Below are 20552 nucleotides of genomic sequence, written 5' to 3' on the forward strand. Positions count from 1 at the left end.
CACTGGTAGTTCGAATCCACCAGAAGGGCAATCTCCTCCCATTTGATTTACAGCCCCAGGAACCCAATGGGGGTGAGCGATGAGTCAGTTCTGCCTTGGTGGGAATTAGCTGAGTTGATCCCCAATGGCACACAGATAACTCCAGGCAGAAGCTAAGTCCTGAGAAGGGGGTGTGGCCTCATGAAGCTGACTCACAGTGGCCACAGCCGGACTGCAAACCAATGACTGCTAAGAGACCAACAGCAGGGAAATCCCTGCTTTGAATATACACACAAAAGTAACCAGGCATAAGTGCCTGGAGAGAAACAGATGAATGTGCAACAATATTTCATATAATAATACAAACACAGGCAAACATCATTTTAGAGTGCGTCACAAACAAGTTTTAAAAAAAAAAAACCAAAACTGAAGGCTTGTGTCAACATGACATCAAGCAAGTCTACGAGTGCCATTTTTCTGACAGCACATGATCACGTCATGTCTCTGCGTCACATTTTAGTCAACTGCTGGTGCACACTCAATAGGGTCCAGTGCGTTGAGATGACTGATAGTACACACTTTATTGCAATCCACACTTTGCTGCAGCTGTGAGGTATGTGGGTGTACCTATGTTCTTCCTCTCATATTCCATGACATCAGCCATCTGGATGAGGTACTTCTTAAGGGATTTCCCTAGAGTTTCTAAGCATTATAAGAGGTTATGGAGAGATCCAAAGAAGTGGACTGATTTCAGCAGATATAACACTTGTGCCCAACATCATGTGCTCTTCAAATATTAAGGGATTTGGTTAACAAACCACTTTCATCATAAATTCCTACCTCTCCTAATCATAAGTCTTAAAAGATCAATCTTGTCAACAAAAGAACAAAAAAAACCCTTAGAATAATATAATGTCAACAAAATATTTTTAAGCAACTGTAATCTGCCTTTCAAAATATAAAATTTTTAAAATATCCCCACTATCCACTTCTTAAACAACATGCCTCTGGAAACTCCATGAACTTTGATAAATGATAATAGTATAGAAAGATTTCAGGCCTTCTGTTCATAGGGTCATTACCAGTCATCAACAAAAACAACAACAACTATTTACATAAATCATTTTGAAAATGAACTAAAATGACTAGGCCACAATCTAGAGTGACAGAGCATAAATCTCAGACATAAAAGTTTATCATCCATATTACACATAAAATCACATCAATGTGCAAAAAAAAGTAAATATTAATTTAGTTTCATTTGGAATCCATTAAATGCTTTCTATTGGAAGCATTTATTAGTGACATTATGATTCACTTATATCCAATTTCCTCAAAGAAAAAAAGCAAAAGCAAAGTCATTTTAAACGTGCAAAATCAAGGTCTACTATTTAAAATCCACTTTCATTACCTGAACCCAAACTATTTCAAAATCAACTAAGAGAGCAGAGTCCCATGTAAAAAGACCAAATAATCTCACAGCACGCATCTTCTCTTCTCTGAGTAAAAGAGTTGTACTACTCCCATGCACAGAAATCACTCTACAAAGGTAACTTTAAAAAAAATCAAATAGACTGATTCATGAAGGGAGGGATAAACATTTCATGAGAAATTATGGCACATTTACATGATGGAATACTACACAGCACACAGACGCAATGATTTTGTAAATTACTACCTAACACAGGAGGGACTTCAGAGCATTATGCTGGGTAAACTCAGTCCCATAAGGACAAATACTGGGTAAGACCATTATTGTACAATGAGTATGAGAATCGGGGGTGGGGGAAAAGGTAGCAGAGGGGAGGGGACAGGAGGGCATTAATCATAGGTCGCACAATCTCATGGATGGACTGGGGGGTGAAAGAAATGGGAAAGATACAATGAGAAAAACAATGTATACAAACTGCAAATAAACCAGTATAAAGTTAAAAAAGAAAATATTAAATAAATTTATTTATGATACAAAAAAATAAGATCTATAAATGGATGGTCTGTTTCCTTCCACACATTTTTAAATTTTCAAAACCCGCCTTTTTGAGCCATATCTTTCTCTAATTCCTACAGTGCAGGACGAAAGGCATACTGTGCCAACCAACTTCTCCAGCACTACCCGGGAGGATTAGCTCAGCAGCAGAAACATACGCCCCCTCCCTTCCATGACGAATGAAACACTCTGACAGTCTTGGGAAGGGACAGCCTTGGAAAGCAGGACCCACAAGACAACACTTATCTGTCATGGTGAACAAGAAAATTGAAACCACTATCCTCTGTTTTCACAGAAGGCTCACAATTGATGTGTCTATGTGGTACAAACTGAATAAAAGCTCTAGTACATGTAAGCCAGTTCTTTTCCTCTCTCCTGGGCCATACGATATAGAGATCTATGTATGTTCCACTATTTGATAAGTAAAAACCATCATCCTTTTTTTTTTTTCCAAAAAACCCAGTTGCCCCTTTTAGCCAATAAGAATTATTAAACTATTTCAGTAATCACAATCCATAATTGGTCATGAATTCTAATTTATTTTAATATCTGCTTTAAAAATTTAACAGGCAAATTTAAAAGCTGTATGACTTAATATTTTAAAAAAATACATTCCAAAGACAAAAAGAAAAGGTATTATGACTGATTTCTATTCAAGTAAATTATTAAGATAAGCATTAGATTGAATAAATTTATTTAAACAGTGGTTATTCTCAAATATGAAAACACTGAAAATTCAATTCTGCTGGAATTCTTTTAGCACTTTACAGTAGAAAGAAAAGTATTCAAATCTTTACTTATATTTTTTAAGTGGTGGTGGTGGTGTTGTTACTATGTGCTGTCAAGTCGCCTGCACCCACAGCGGCCTTATACACATCAGCTCTGAACCCTGTCCTGTCCTGAGCCAGTATCACTAATTCCAACACACCAACACCCACTGTCCCAATTACTATATCAATCCATCTCATCCGGGGTCTTCCTCTCCTGCACTGTCTGTCCACCCTTCTGAACATAATGTCCTTCTCCAAAGACTAGTTCCTCCTGGCCACGTGCCCAAAGTATGGTTGTCCTTTTTTTAAGTACAAAATTCTATTTTATTAACCTTCCCGAGGACCCAAACTATTATATTTCTTCTACATACTTCATTTGCAAACTTAATCCTATAAAATGATGAATCACAATTATGCAAGGTGGCAGAAACTGTAGGGGGCAGTATAAGCATGCAATACAATTTTTAAAATTCAGGGGAAATCTCTCAGTTTGTGTAGTGTAGGTGTATCACAGTGATATTGGCTCAGGACAGAGTAGGTTTGAAAGCTGTTGTGTACAGGGTCACTATGAGTCACAGTCAACTTGACAGCAAGCTAAAGATGTATCTGAAAGTTTCCGTAGAAAAAGGCAGTTCTAAAGATAATTAATGGAAGTTCTTCCCCAAAATTTCATCATTAAAGAGAAGAATAACACTAATTTGACACAAGTCAGAATCCTATTTCTATTATTTATTACATATATACAATTAAAAAATGAGGAGTGATTTTTTTAACAGGATATATAAACGGTGGCCTAGCTGTTAAGAACCTGTGCTGCAATCTAAAACACAGTTTGAATCCACCAGCTGCTCTGCAGAAGGATGGGTGATCTCCTCCCGTGTAATTAACTGCCTCTGAAAACCTGCCAGAAGGTCAGCTACGGGTTGGTTCCAACTAAACAGTAAACAACTATGTACTACTTAAAAAAAACAACTGAAAAAAATGAGATTTAAAAAAAAAATCTTAAGGCACATGGTTCAAATCCACCAGATGCTCCTCTGGAGAAGGAGGGGCAATCTCCTCCTGTGTCAGTCGGATCCAGTTCAACAATACACAACAAGAAAAAAAGAAGGAAAAAAAACCCTACTTCATATCTTCCAAGTTATCAATCAAAATTACAAAGCTTATTCATTCATAAGGAAATAATTATTACAAATTGCATGTTTAATTACTTTAAAATATTATCGTAAACCCTTTAACAATTCATCACGGTAAGTATTAACTAGAGTTTTTTGTGTTTTTTTTTTTGTTTTTTGTTTTTTTTTATGCGTGTACCGTCAAATTGGATCTGACTGGTACAGGAGGCGACTGTTCCTCCTTCTTCAGCAGAGCATCTGGTGGATTTGAACCGTTAACTAGAGTTTTAAGAGCTTGAGACTGACCATCTAAGGTTCAACTACTAGTTTTCTCATACCCAGAATAAATAATGGTGAAGAAAATCAAAGACTATTGTTCCAAAGAACTAAAACTTTTGGGAGCTCAGGTGGCCTAGACATAAGGAGTTGTTGTGTCAACCCAAAGACATGTGGCTCTAATCCACCAGATGCTCCATGGAAGAAAGAGGGACACTCTCATATGATGTACAGCCTCTGAAAACCCACTGGAGGCTCAGCTGTGAGTCAGTTCTGATTTGACAGCACATAACAACAACAGTAAATCTCCATACTAAGGATTCTGAAATCTGAAAAATTAGACGCTGTCCAGCTACCACTACTGACCACCTTTAAAGAGATCAAAACCAAAGGTGCCAGACAGAATGGGATAAAAATGAAGAACTCAGAATGATGATACAAACCAGGCTTACTAATCTGACAGAGACTTATAGAAGTCCCAAAACAAGAGTCCTTAGTCACACCTTACATGTCTAGAAATGGAAGGAGCCTGTGACTCAATTTCTAGCTGAACAATAGACAAACCTATTAAACGATGGATATCACCAAGCAACAACATATCCTTTTTTTTTTTTTTTTTAGTGTGAGTGTACCGTCAAATCAGATCTGACTAGTACAGGAGGAGACTGTCCCTCCTTCCCCGGCAGAGGCTCTGGTGGATTCGAACCATGCACCTCTGGGATTATAGTTGCAGCTCCCTGCCACTAGGCCACCAGAGCTCCCCTAACATATCCTTTTAACAATCAAGGACACAATTTGAAAATGGGAAAATTCTCTCAAGCACAGAACACAGGAAGTAGGAAGGAAAAGGAAAGAAGGATAGATAAAAATGAGAAATAGAGGAAGGAAATGAAAAGTGTGCTGTTTCACTCTGGGGACTGCAACTAAAGTTACAAAATGTGTAAAATCTGTTGAATGGACAATCAATGTGCTCTTTAAACACTCATTCAAATCACAAAAAAGTTAAAAAGACTGATCACTTAGAGAAAAATGAATTATGTAATACCATGCTTCAAGAAAATAAAAAGTATCCCAAGGTTAAAAGAACAGCTTTTTTACTTGATTCTGCATTCATGGGTGCAATGGTGGCATACTAACCAAGTACTCACTAGCCTTCTTTACACAGACTCACACTGATTCCATGCACCAGTAATCGTAGGAGATTAGTTATTGTGCAAACAACAATTTTCAACTATTGTTGTTGTTGCTATGTGCCATCAAGTAGACTCCAACTCACAGCGACCCTATGTACAGCACCTGTGAACTCTGCTCTATCCTGAGCCAATTTCATCATCTCTGACACAACTATCCCATTACCCCAGTCACTGAGTCAATCTATCTCATCCAGGGTCTTCCTCTCTTGGATGTCCCTCCACCATTCCAAGCATCATGTCCCTTTCCAAGGACTGGTCCCTACTTGCAACATGCCCAAAGTGTGTGAAACGAAGCTTCAGAGTCCTTGCTTCCCAAAGAACAGCCTGGCTTTACCCTCTGCAGGACAAATCTGTTTGTTCTCCTAGCAGCCCATGGTATGTTCCATACTCTTCTCCAGCACCATAACTCAAAGGCATCAATTCTTCTGTAATCCTTAGTCATTGTCCAGTTTTCTGATGTATAGAAAGTAACTGCACTCTTTTCGCCATCTTTCCACATGGTGCACATGAATGTCCTGGACAATGTGCTCAAGAGCATCAACAATACCGAGAAGAGAGGCAAACGCCAGGTCCTTGTCATGCTGTGTTCCAAAGTCATTGTTCGGTTCCTGACTGTGATAATAAAGCATAGCTACATGGGCGAATTTGAAATCATTGATAATCACAGAGCGGGTAAAATTGTTGTCAACCTCATAGGCCTGTTAAACAAGTGGGGCGTTATCAGCCCCAGATATGATGTGCAGCTCAAAGATCTAGAAAAGTGGCAGAATAATCTGTTCCCGTCCCGTCAGTTCGGTTTCACTGTACTGACAACCTCAGCTAGCATCATGGACCACGAGGAAACAAGAGGAAAACACACAGGAGGAAAAATCCCGTGATTCTTTTTCTAGGGATGTAATGAAAAGTGCAAACAAAACAAGGAACTCATGCAATATTATTCAAAATGGGTGACCCTGAAGGACATTATGCTGAGTGAAATATCTCATTCACAAAAAGACAAATACTATATGGTGCCACTGTTGTAGAATGAGGCTGACATCAAAGTGCGGGTAAGACTGAGAAAAACTGGATAAATTATGTTTACTGCATTGAAGCCGATGAGGGAGAAAATAGTTTAAAAGTAATATATTTTAGGGCATTATGATTATCATAAGAGTCTGGAATGAGGGTTGCAGAGTGGAGTATACTCGAGGTGGGGGTAGGGGTGGGGAGTGCAGGGGGGATTGTATACCAATGAAAGGGTTTTTCTTTTGCTTTTCAAGGAGAAAAGTGAACTGGGGGGGGCAGGAAGAAAAGTGCAACAATGAATGAATGGAAATCCAAAATTTCTGTAGATGTTCATTGAAATTAATTTCAAAAAAAAAAAGTTGGGACAATGATAGGTATAGATGAACAATAATAAATTCTATAAAATACAAGGCATATTAATGACCATATGAAAGAGTGTACATGAATGAAAGAAATAGAAATGAATTACTGTATAAAACACAATGTACATGCAAGAAACAAAATATAAATGAATTATTGTATGAAAACCAATAAAAATATTAAAAGGGAAAAATTTTCAAATTAAAGAACGAATTAACACGAAAAATGAAAGAAAGAGAGGTAAAAAGAGAGAGAGAAAGAAAGAGGGAGGGAAGGAGGGAAGGAGGGAAGGAAGGAAGGAAGGAAGGAGGGAAGGGAGGGAGGGAGGGAGGAAAGGCAGGGAGGGAGAGAAGAAGGGATGAGGGGAGGGAAGGGAGGGAGGGAAAGAAAGCAAGCAATTGCAAAGACCACAGACTGTCAGGTGCACCTTTTGGTCTCTAGACTGCCATCACTGCTCTTCAGTACTCTGGAGAGGTCCCTGATCACAGATTTCCCAAAGCAATTCATCTTTTTATTTCCTGGCTGCTGGTACCAAGAGTGTTGATTGTGGCACCATGCAAGCTAAAGTTTTTAATAATCTCAGTCTCTTCACCATCTATCATGATGTTGCCAACTGACCCAGTAATGAGAATCTTTGTTTTCTTGATGGTGAGCCTCAATCCATATTTAAGGCTGCAGTCCTTAACCTTCTACAGCAAATGCCTCAGGTCTGCTTAGGTTTCAGCAAGCAAGGTTGTGTCATCTGCATAAAGCAGGTTGTTGATGAGTCCTCCTCCAATCCTGATGCCACATTCTTCCTCAAAGAGTCCAGCCTCCCAGATGATGTGTGACACATATAAATTGAAAAGGTAAGGAGGTAGGATGCATTCCTGGCATACACCTTTCTTGATTTTGAACCCTGCAGTGTTTCCTTGCTCCTCTCATGAATGCCTCCCGGTTCAAGTATAGGTTTCGCATAAGCACAATCAAGTATTCTGGGATTCCAATTCTTCTCAGAGTCAGCCACAATTTCTTGTGATTCACACAATCAAATGCCTTTGCATAGTTAATGAAACATAGACAGACATTTCTCTGGTACTCTCTGCTTTCAGCCAAGATCCAACTAACATTGGCTAATATCCCTAGTGCGATGGCCTCTTCTAAACCCAGCCTGCACATACGGCAGTTCCCTGGTGATGTACTACTCCATTAAGTTAGTTAAATTAGGATGAAATCTTCCTTCTGTGTATACTCTGATTAAAGGAGGATTTAGTAGTGTGTATGTCAATCTTCTTTCTTGCAGTGTTTAATTTCTTTTCTCCCCAATAAATATTCTTTCTCTGACATAAAAATTTCCATGAATATTTGTTCTTCATACTTACCACTTCCAAGATACCTTATAAAATATTAGTAATCATTTCTAACAGGTTAAGATGCTTACTGTGTGCCACACCTGAATGTATTGTTAACATATCTGAACCCAGTCTTCACAGTACTACTATTGAGTAGAAGTTATTATTCTTCCTATATTGCAGATGGGGAACCTGAGGCAAGGGGAATCTGTAGCACGCCAGTAATACATGGCTAATGCTTGGTAAAGCTGGCATGACTTAACATTTAGGACAGAAGAGGTCCACATATCCCCAAAACAATTCCTTAGGGACCTTGCAAGCTACAACAGAAGTGGTACCCCATCACAGGCATTTACTCTCCTTGACTACCTAGGGATCAAGTAAATAAACACTTTAACAATAAATAAATAAATATCTACAAAATAGAACCAAAGGCAGAGTTTCACAAGTAAGCACTAGAGTACATGAACCTCATAGCTAAGACTTTTGTTAAACTCCTGAGCAATTTTCACAGGGTGACAACTGGTAAAGGTTATGGTTAGGATGAGTATCCTGATATGAATACCCAAACATAAAAACCACAATCCAGTCAATCTGAGAAAAGTCTACTCCAGCACTAATGAATGGTCCCACCCTTATTATCTATTGTTTATCTTTATGTCTTACCTAATTTGTTTGCAAATTTTGTTTTCTTACCCAGAAAGCTATTTTTTCATTATGATCCTCTAAAGTGACTGACTTACAGAAACCTAGTTTTTCTAAGTTTTAACAGTAGATATCATTCCAAGGACCTCAGGAATCCTTGGACAAATTCATCTTAAACATCTAGATTAGAAAACGGAGTTCTTACTCTGAAGTGCTAAAAATTACAGTAAATTTGGAAGCCTCCTATTCCATTATCCAATGTCTGCAGTCAACTGAGAACCAACATAAAATATCACTGGGCAAGATATCCTTCATAGAACCTAACTTCAGGCTATCAATCTGTTAAGTTTGTGAAGAAACTTCTAGTTCAGATCCATAAGAGCAGTTCAAATTACTTTTAAAACCTTAATAAGAGAACATGTATTACTTTTGGAGGAGAGTTAGCTTTAGGAATTTTCCACCTGAAAACAAAGGAAACTTAAGTATCCACTAACTATTTTGTTTTCATGAAATTAACACAAAAAGGGTAAAGGAAGTTATATTTGTTACTTTGTTGGGAAGTTTTGATCACTTATGACTGTTTAAATTCACTTTTATGTAACTTAGCAACAAAGTGTTCTAACTCACAAGTATTTTGAAGAAAACAAGCAGAGAAAAAAAAATACCTCAAGTTCCACCAGAGCTGCAGTGACTGCATCTGTTGCAAGGGAACCAGCCTGCAGCTTTTCAATTGCCTATGAGACCAAGAGGAGAGATTACTCATAATAAAGCCACAACTTCTCAAGCATGCCCATAAACCTTCCAAAGAAGATACACAGTTAATAAAAATGATCACCAAGTTCATGCCCTAATTCAAGATGTAAACTGCTTAGATTCAAAATAAACAGTTACTTGTTTATATTCAGATAAACTTATAATATAGCTCATTTAATACTATTCAAATGAAGACAACAAATAAAATCCATCCACTGAAAGGACTATTTAAGGAATCTGATAAGTGAAGGGCTTCATTTATCACAAAGAAATTCAAAATACTTACAGAAATTAGTACTAATTCAGTTTTGTTTAAATAGTCTGACAAATTTCTTTTTTATATAGGTGGCTGAATTTCCATCTATGCTAATAATGTCTCTCCCCACTTTTAAAACTCTTTCTTACCCACATCTATAAAAATCAACGGCATGTCAGAACCCTGAGAGGGAAGCATATGCTATGCTATACTGTATTTTCTTTTTAAACAACCAAATCATATTTTATTGTAATAAAAAATTACGGAGAGTCTAAAGCTTGGTAAAACTTAAGAAAGGGAGATGGCTTAAAAATAAATTTATTAAGATTCTAATTTAGTCAGCAAAAAGAAGTTTTATGATAGTTCCAAATATATAATCCTAGGACTAAAGTTCCATTAAAGTGAAATTTATTTCTGAAAAGATACCATATCTTTAAAAATATAAAATTGATAAAATAACTTCAGGAACATTTCACATTTAGCTTTATCATTTTTAATTTTACAAAATATTCATTCCTAAAATATTTTTATTTACAAGATTTAATTTATAAGGAACAGCTTGGCTGTCAAAGTATAATCTCTCTTTTAAATGATAATGTTACATGAATATATTAACATTGATTAATAATACAACTGCAAATATAAGTGAAAAGCTGAGAGAAAGATTTATTTACTCGATTTATAGCATCTAACATTAGAGTAAAAAATTTTAGAAGGTTTGCCCACAAGAGTGTAAACTCAGGATCAAAATAAAAGCAAACAATATTTCTTCTCATTTCATTCCTGCCTCACTTTAACTAGTAAACAATTTAGCAAAACCTCAAAAATCAAAGGGGGGAAGAAAAGTACAATTAAGTACAAGGGCAAAGTTAAACCCAGGAATGACAATGAATTTGCCATGATACAAACTATGTGATGAAAAACAGAAGTGAAGAGTACAAGATAATCTCTCTTGGCAACAATTAAAAGAGATATGATTATGTGCCCACAGTTTCCAAAATGCAGACTTGAATCTGTAGGAAGGGAGCGACCTAAGCATTATCTGTAACTGAAACAGAAAACAAACCTTAAGAGAGCCCACAAATATGAGCAAAGCAACTTTGTGATCCAAAGTAAAGATTTTCTTCCACATGGAACTTAGAAATGTTTTCATTTCTAGATAAAGTCATTTTATGTTCAAAAACTAAGAAGTTGAGATCACACATTTGGTTCATACCTTTTGGCAAGCTCGTTTGCATACATGTTTGTACTCCTTAGCTTTGGATTCAGAATGATAACCTGCACCTGTAGAAGAAATCAAGCAACTGTTAGGGATTAAAATATCCGACCTTGCTCTCTCTACCTCGAATATTATGTATGCTGTTTCAAAAGTCACCCAATAGAGAGGCTTCAGGTAATCTCCCAACATGGTTTGCTACTCACTTGACCCGGAAAACCCCACAAAATCATGCAAATCAAGAGGCTCAAATCTCCGGGTCCATCTTAAGAACACCTGAGAAACTGCCCAGGCCATCAAGGGTATGCATATCCGGAAAGCCACCAAATATCTGGAAGATGTCACTCTGTAAAAGCAGTGTGTGCCCTTCCGATGATACAATGGTGGAATTGGTAGGTGTGCCCAGGCCAAACAGTGGGGTTGGACACAGGGTCGGTGGCCCAAAAAGAGTGCAGAGTTTTTGTTGCATATGCTTAAAAACGCCAAAAGTAATGCTGAACTTAAGGGTTTTGATGTTGATTCTCTGGTCATTGAGCATATCCAGGTGAACAAAGCTCCCAAGATGCGCCGCACGTACAGAGCTCATGGTCAGATTAACCCCTACATGAGCTCCCCCTGCCATACTGAGATGATCCTTACTGAAAAGGAACAGATTGTATTGTTCCTAAACCAGAAGAGGAGGTTGCCCAGAAGAAAAAGATCTCACAGAAGAAACTAAAGAAACAAAAACTTATGGCTCGAGAATAAATACGTCATCAAATAAAATGAAAATAGTTAAAAAAAAAAAAGTCACCCAATATGGGATCAAATTAACAGTAGCAAAACAAGGCTCAGTTGATGTTCATAAGGGGAACAATTCAGAAAATCAGGGTGAGAAGAGCTGCCCAACTCAGAATGTAATCAGTGTCACTAAATTCTGCATATTGAAATTATTGAACTAATGATGCATGTTCTTAGCAATTAAAATATAAGGAAAAATCTGACCTTAGTAATATTTTCTAAATTTACTGTTATTGTTAGGTGGTGTTGAGTACAACTCATAGCAACTCTATGAACAGTGAACTGAACCCTGAACCATGTTAAGAGGGCCTATTCCTTGGAAAGGACATCATGCTCGGCAAAGTCAGAGAAAGATGGGGATATCCTCAAAGACAAGGATAAACACAGTGACTGCAGCAATGGGCTCAACTGTGTCAGAAATGATCTGTGTCAGAAATGATGAAGATGTAAGTCCATAAAATGAATCCTGTCCTAATAAAAAACAAAACTCTTGCCCCAGCTATAAAGAATTTTTTAACTCATCGTCATCTTTCTCTAACCAAAAAGACTTTTTAAGGTCATTTCTTTTTTTATTAATTTTAATGAAAGTTTACAGATTCTTAGGGTTTCCAGTCATTCATTGTTGCACTTTTCTCCCTGCCCATCCCAAGCCCCCAATTCACTTTTCTCCTTGATAAGTAAAAGAAAGACTCTTTTATAGCTATGCAATCCCTCCTCCTAAGTCCACTGCACTGTGCAGCCTTCATTCTGGACTCCTGACATGACAATAATACCTAATCATATGTCCCTTTTAAACAGTTCTCTCCCTCATCTGTTACAATGTAATGTCATTTCTTATCACATTCATCAAGAATTACGTTTCTCCTGGAGGTCCTGAAAATAGCTCATGTCACCCAGGAAGCTTCACCAACGTCAGCTCTCGCGCTTTCAAGAAAAATCTCTCCAAGGTCAGGAGTTTTTAACATGAAGCATCAAGGAAAGACCCCTTCAAATTCCCTTCTACTGATCTTCAAAAAGCTAATCTTGTGGGAAATTACTTTTTCAGGTCCAAAATTCTTAATAATAGTTTTTTTTTAATTATGTAGCTTTTGAACAACATCTGAAGTTACTTGCATCAGTTAAGAAATCAAAAGATAGCTTGTATTGGGAAAATCTGCTATAAAGGACCTTTCCAAAGTACTAGAGATCAATGATGTCAGTTTACTAAGGTGTACCTGATGCAGGATACAGTCTTTTCAGCTACTTCCTATATAAAAGTTGAACAACGAACATGGATGGTAGTAGAAAAGCTGATGCCTTTGAAATGGAAAAGAGTACTGTATGAATTTCCAAAAGAGTAAACCAATCTGCCTTGGAGGAAGTAAAACCAGGATGCTCCTTAGAGGTAAAGAGAGTGAAATTTCATCTTACATACTTTGGGCATGTTGTTAAAAGGAGTCAGTCCTTGAAATATGACATCATGCTGGAAAAGGTAAAGAGTCAGAGAAAGAGAGAAGACTCTCAACAAGATGGACTGACATGGTGATCCTAACAACACCCTCAAGCATATTGGAGATGATGAGGACTCAACACACTCACTCAGCAGGTCACTCTGAGTCGTACAGGGCCTATAACAACATCAATATGCCACCTGCACTCCACTCCTACCACCCACATGACTTCATATCTTCTCAACCTCCTACAAAGAAACCTCAGTGATACTAACTAGTGACAATCATTACTCAACAGAAATGCTGGTGGTTCTTTCCTCATCAGAGAACCCTTGTGGCATAGTGGTTGAGTGTTCCCTGCCAATCTAAAAGTTGGTGTCATTCACATCCACCAGCATCTTCAAAGGAGAAAGCTGCTGTAGTCTAGATCTGTAAAGACTTCCAGCCTTGGAAATCCCAAGGTGCAGTTCTACCAATACAAAGTAAAATAGTCAACTAGACAGTGATGAGGTTATTGTATTATTTTGTCTCTTAATCACAACACATAATAATTTCTCTGAGAGATCACCTCTGAGCATATGTTTCCCTTAGAGGATTAACACTTGCTTGGTTCAAGATCTGAGAATACTCAACATGAAAGAAATAAAGAGTCTTTAAACTGCCTTGAGGTACAAGCTTCTTAAATTAAAGTTCTTTAACAGAACACAGAAGTCTCTAACTCAAGAAAGGTTAAGAACTACATCCCGACTTGACTTTTGAGTCTGCAGACTAACTTACACCTAACTCAACTTGCCTTAAGTCAAAGAATGGGCCATGGTACAAGAACCCAGATTAGTGGAAAAGATGCACAAACAATTAAAATTCCTTACTTAGGTTCCAAAGACCAGAACATTACAACAAAATTGGCATCATGTGAAAAATAGAGGATCATGATATCATACCACAAAATAACAGATGACCACATCATAATTCTCATATTACTTCACGGCTTACTGCTGAATCACTGAGAATCATGACATGACCATGATGACACATAATCTTAACCATAACTGTTAAAGTTCTTTGCAGCTTGTCTGTCAATGTTCATAACTGCAGACATCATCTGTTAATGAACAAAATAGTTGGGCAGGTTTTTCACTATTGCCATAAAAGCAAAATAACAATAAGTGAGGAGTAGGTGTATACCCAAATGCTACTACTCTTTCTAAAGAGAACTTTTAATGTTTACAGCCCCTGTACTAATACTCAATAAATTAATCTTCATGATTTTCTAGAAAATTACTTTGATGGTGGTGTGTAACCACTGAGTCAGAACCAGCCCATAGCTGGACTTCCAGGAGGTTTTCAGTGGCAGTTAATTGCATGGAAGGAGACTGCCCATCTTTCTTCTTTGGAGCCGCTGGTGGATTCAAACCACATACTATGGGGTTGACAGAGCAATTCCTTAAGCTACTAGAGCTTCCTAGAAACAAATCAGTCTCATTTTTCAGAGACCACTGTCTCCTAAAACAGGATACCCCTGTTAAATATATTTTAACTTCACTGCATATGGAAAAAAAAATCAGCGTTCATGGACAATTGACACCAGCTCTTGACAAACCCACATGTGGAAGCATTCAGTGGCTAAGTTTTTGGGAAAGAGATATCCAGGTTTTTCCTCTGCACCTCAACGACAACTCAAACCTTCAAGATTCTGGTTGGCAAGAGTTTGGATTACCCAAAGGCTCTTAAGCATCTACGAGCAGTATTAAATACCACTAACATGTAATCTCTCTTATTAGAATACAAAATTCTCAGTCTGATCCCATTACATCTTTAATAAGCACTTAACACTTGCCAACTTCCCTATTTAATAAACATAAATTCAAGATATATAGCATCATAAAGAAAAGAATGTAGCTAAAATTTATACTTAAAGTTACTTTTTATGGCAAATAATACTGCTACTCTTTTAACAGAGAATAAACTGCATTTTTAATATTAAAGTTAAAAAGTGTTTAGTACACTTCTTTCCCTGTTGCTGCTCTAGGACTGTGATTTGGGTTAGGTTAATCTTTTCGTTGGTTTAGGTGGGTGTTTTAGGCACAGTGATTAGGTGCCTGGCTGTCAACCTGAAGGCTGGTGGTTCATTAGCCATTCTACAGGAGAAACATCTGGCAAGCTGTGCCCAAGAAAACCCTACAGGGAGGTTTTGCTCTCCTACAAAGTTGCTGAGCATCAGAATCAATTTGATGCCTGTTTGCTTCTATTTTACTTTCTGTCAGTAGAGGCCAGTATTTGGAAAAAGACATCACACTGGAAGGGTGGAGCCTAAGAACAAGAGAGAAAGATGTCAAATATGACTTTACTTTTGTTTATAGTGTTGCTATGAGTTATGGTCAACTCAATGTCATTTAACAGCAACAAGTATCAGTAGTATATGTTGTTATTATATGCCTTCGAGTCACTTGTGACTCATAGCGACCCTATGTACAACAGCCCTAAACCCTGCTCTATCCTGTGACAATCGCATTGCCTCTGACACACCCATCCCGATTACCCCAGCCACTGAATCAATCCACCTCATAGAGGGCCTTCCCCTCCTGCGCTGTCCCTCTACTCTACCCAGCATGATGTCCCTCTCCAAAGACCTGTCTCTCCTTACAACATGTCCAAAGTATGTCAGACAAAGCCCCAGAATCTTTGCCTCCAAGGAGCAGCCTGGTTTAACCCTCTCCAGGATGAATCTGGTTGTTTACTTGGCAGTCCACGGTCATTCAATACTCTTCTCCAGCAGCACAGCTCAAAGGCATCCATTCTCCTTCTATCCTCCTTAGTCATTGTCCAACTCTCTGATGCATAACAAGTGATTGCAAAGACCATAGCCTGTACGAGACGCACCTTAGTCTCCAGAGTGACACCATTGCTCTTAGCTCAAGAAAATATCAAAAATCTGTAACTCAAATGACTGTAGTTTGAACTAAACCGTTAGCTTCACAGGAATCCAGAATTAAGGTTGCATAGTGGAGTGCAGGGGTCAGGGGAATTGTATACCAATGAAGAAGTTTATCTTTTGCTTTTTGAAGAGAGGAGCAAACTGGGTTGGGGGGCGGGGGTAGAGAAAAAAGTGCAACAATGAATGAATGGAAATTCAAATTCTCTGTAAATGTTCTTTAAAATTAATAAAATTAAAAAAGAACACAGAATAAAAAGAAAAAACAGACACAATGGATGAGGAACTGAATTTTTCCCATTAATCACACAAGATATAAACTTCTACATAATCACTCTATTTTATCTTCTAATTATTTAGAAGGAATCACCCCCAATCTACACAATCTCCTGACATAGCCTACATCTTTTCCTACTAATTAGGGAGCTCTGGGGAAGGAGCCTATAGGGAATTGGACTGCTAACCCTAAACTGGCATCTGTTGGTTTCAACCACTGACATGCCAACCCTCATTGTCCCTGTTACTGTATCAATCTATCTCATCTGGAGTCTTCCTCTCCTGCACTGTCCCTCTACCCTTCCAAGCATGATGTCCTTTTTGAAAGACTGGCTACATGCTCGAAGTATGTGAGATGGAGCTTCAAAATCCTAACCTCCAAGGAGAAACTTAGTTTTCACCCTCTCCAAGACAGACCTATTTGTTTTCTTGGCGGTCCATGATATGTATGTACAAGACTCTTCAACAGCACCAAAACTCAAAGGCATCAAATCTCCTTCAGTCACCCTTAGTCATTGTCCAGCTTGCTGATGATGTTGTTGTTGTTATGTGCCATCGAGGTGCCTGCAACTCATAGCGACCCTATGGTACAACTGCCCGAAAACCTGCTCTATGCTGTGCCAATCTTACTGTCTCTGACACACCTACCCCGTTTACCCCAGTCACTGTAATCAATCCATCTCATCAAGGGGTTTCCTCTCTTGTGCTGTCCCTCCATCCTCCCAAGCATGACGTCCCTCTTCAAGGACTTGTTCCTCCTTGCAACATGTCTAAAGTATGTTAGACAAAGCTTCAGAATCCTTGCCTCCAAGGAGAAGCCTGGTCTCACCCTCTCTAGGACAAATTTTTTGTTCTCCTAGCAGTCCATGATATATTCCATACTCTTCTCCAACACCACAACTCAAAAGTATTGATTCTTCTTCTATCATCCCTAGTCATTGTCCAGCTTTCTGATGCACAGCAAGTAACTGCAAAGCCCATGGCCTGAATCAAGCACACCTTAGTCTCCAGACTGACACTGTTGCTCTTCAGCACTTTGGAGAGGTCTCTGACAGCAGACTTTCTAAATGCAATTCGTCTTTTAATTTCCTGGCTTTTGATTTCCTACCAAGAGTATTGATTGTAAAGCCAAGCAAACTGAAGCTGTCAACAATCTCAAACTCTTCACCACCTATCATGATGCTGCCAATGAGCCCAGTGGTGAGAATCTTTGTTTTCTTGACACTGAGCTTCAATTCATATTGAAGGCTACAGTCCTTGATATTCTGCAGCAAATCTTCAGGTCCTCCTCAAGTTTCAGCAAGCTGGGTTGTGTCACGTGCATAACACAAACTGTTGATGAGTCTACGTCCAATCCTGAAGCCGTATTTCTCTTCATAGAGCCCAGCCTCCAGATAATCTGTTCTGCATATAAATCGAAAAGGTATGGAGGCAGGAGACATCCCTGGTGTACACCCTTCTCAATTTTGAACCATGCAGTGTTTCCTTTGTTCTGTTCTCACTACTGATGTTCTCTGATGTTAGTCAGAGAAAATAAAAAATGTTCCCAGCTAACCCAAAGCTCTATATAGTTGTTTGTAAGAAATTTCAGGATATTTTGCACATTTCCTAAATGTTCACTCTAAGATGGCCAGTATGATATGAGATGTACTAAAAGAACACTAAACTAAGAGTGTGAAGGCAGGGGTTGTAGGCCGAGGACTACTTCTAACTGGTTATTCCACAGATCTACCTACTTCTCTGTAGAATCACTTATTTAAAAAAGAGCATTCAAACAGTATTTTGTAGATCTTTCTAAATTAGAGTCTAAAACACTTCTAGGTCACCCCTGATACATACAGACAAAGGCTAATAATGGTCAGGCAGAACAACGTTTGTCTAAAAAGAACCAACTAAAATTGTTACCTAATTCCAAAATTATTTTTGTTTCCACCCCATTTTAACAGATTTTAACAGGCTGAAGAAAGGTAACAAGAGACTCAGTCATCCTTCTCTCTGCAAAGGACCAAACAGATTGGAGATTTAGAACTTCGGCAAGTCAAAATGACGAAAGAGAATCACCTGTTGTGCAGAGAACTGTACAGAACTACATTGCTCTAAAACTCAAAGGTACTCAGTGACAGCAGATCTCACAATCTTCCAAAGTAGGGAGGTGGCAATTGAGAGCAACAGACTGTGTGGTGCATGGTTCTAGGCTTCTCAGCAGGCTCTAATCTCGCTCTATGGTTGTTTCACTGCTAAGCATGGTTCAAACTCACCAGCTGCTCCAGAAGAGGGACAGACCATCTCTTCCTGTGTGATTTACAGCCTCTGAAAACCTGCTCACAGGATGAACTGTCAGTTCCAACTTGATGATACATACAACAGCAGCAAAATACATGCATGTTTTATCTTACAGAAGTTATGTGAGAAGCAAAGAGCTGTAAAAAAATTAATGGTGGACTACAACACACTTTAATTCCATTCCAATCCTAAAAGGGTATGGCTTGTTGTTGTAATAATATATCATCAAGTTGGAATGATTCCTAAGTGGTGACCCAGCAGTGGGTTTTCAAGAGTAAATCACATGGGCAGACATTACCCATCTTTCTCCCACAGAACTGCTGGTGGATTAGAACCAGTCTTTTGGTTGGCAGAGCGACTCTTTAGCAGTAAGCTCCCAGAGCCCACTAGAAGTGTGGATAGACTAACTTTTTTCTCTCTGAAGGCCTACTCTGTAGGAAGTTGCATGGCTAGCCAAGAGACCACTTCTCTCTGACAGCTGGAATCTAACAGCAGATCTGGAGAAAGTAGGGCAATCTCAGTGCAATTTACAGCCTTAGACACCCAATTAAAAGTCATTATGAGATGGACTGCATCTCACAATGAAAATTCTCACCACCAGACCAATAGGCAGCATCATGATAGATGGAGAAAAGATTGAAACTGTCAACAATTTCCTTTCACATGTATCTACAATCAATATACTTGGTATCAGCAGTCAGGAAATGTATTGCACTGGGAAAATCAGCAGTTAGGGACCAGGGAGAAGCAATGACTTTAGTCTGAAGACTAAGACTTGTCTAATTCATTCAAGTGGTCTTTTCAACCACTTGTTATGCTGCTAAGAGCTAGACAATGAATATAAGGTTGACAGTATAAGAATTAATGTCTTTGAACTGTGGAGTAGCCAGAGAGCTTCTTGGAGGCAAAGATGACAAAATTTCATTGGGCATGTTGCTAGGAGAGGCTATTCCTTGGAGAAGGACATCATACTTGGAGGGACAGCAAAAGAAAGACCCTCAATAAGGTAGTCTGACACAGTGACTTCAGCAATGGGTTCAAGTGAATCAGAGGTTGTGAGGATGACGCAGGATGGAACAGGGCTCAGATTTATTGTTCAAAGGGTCAGCATCTAACAGTGACAACACAAGTGAGTTAGCGATAAAATGGGAGGAAATAGCACAGAAAAATAGAGGCCCTTGATTAATATCAAGAAAGAACTTAGTTATATCCATGATTGGAGTGTGCTTTTTTGAACCAGGGTCCCTGCATAAGAAAGCTCCTTGACACAGCAAAGGACACATGAGAATATCAAAGAGGGCCTGGCCTGCAGATGCTGAAGGAAACAAGGGCTTTCTTTCACAGCTGATATATAGAGAGGGTGGGCTTTCTCTTAGAGGCTGCACCTTGAATTTAGACTTATAGCCTCCTAACCTCTAAGAGAATAAATTCATGTTTGCTAAATAAAGTTATTCACTAGGAGATCTCTAATAGCCTAGTGGCAAGAAGCTGCACTACAATCCCAAAGGCACAGGGTTCAAATGCACCAGCTGCTCCGTGAGAGAAAGATGGGCAATCTCCTCCCATGCAACTTACTGCCTCTAAAAACCTGCTGGAGGGTCTTCTATGGGTCAGTTTCAACTACACTGTACACAACGACAATAAAGTCATTCACTAGAGGTATCTTTGTTATAGAGACACAAGATAACAAAGACAATGGTTAAAGTCAATCAAATTCTCTAGTCTTACTATTTCTTATGTATAATATTAATATGGTTATTAACAAGCTTTAAATTACAGAATATTCAAACTTGGCCATAACCAGCCAATGCTGTTATGTGCCATCAAGTCAGAACTGACTCACAGCTGACCCTCCTGTAGGTTTTCAGATGCTGTAAATCACACAGGAGTCTTCCCATCTTTCTGCTATGGAGCAGCTGGAGGATTCAAACGACGCCTCAGGTTGACCCCCTTAACACTAGG

The 20552-nt window shown here is 38.6% G+C and overlaps 1 protein-coding gene and 1 pseudogene across 1 annotated transcript in view; one reads left to right on the top strand and one right to left on the bottom strand.

Moving 5' to 3' along the window:
• Positions 1-20552, bottom strand: part of TASP1 (taspase, threonine aspartase, 1) — a 310532-nt gene that overhangs the window by 289270 nt on the left and 710 nt on the right. The window contains exons 2-3 of the mRNA XM_006894750.1: positions 10890-10957; positions 9330-9398 (exon numbers count right to left, since the gene is read on the bottom strand). Coding sequence (XP_006894812.1) covers positions 9330-9398; positions 10890-10957 — 137 coding nt within the window. The remainder of the gene's footprint in view (positions 1-9329; positions 9399-10889; positions 10958-20552) is intronic.
• Positions 11080-11636, top strand: LOC102864099 (annotated as a pseudogene).

Source organism: Elephantulus edwardii, unplaced genomic scaffold, assembly GCF_000299155.1.
Source record: "Elephantulus edwardii isolate Elephantulus edwardi_28Jun2011 unplaced genomic scaffold, EleEdw1.0 scaffold00150, whole genome shotgun sequence".
NCBI classification, from domain to species: domain Eukaryota; kingdom Metazoa; phylum Chordata; class Mammalia; order Macroscelidea; family Macroscelididae; genus Elephantulus; species Elephantulus edwardii.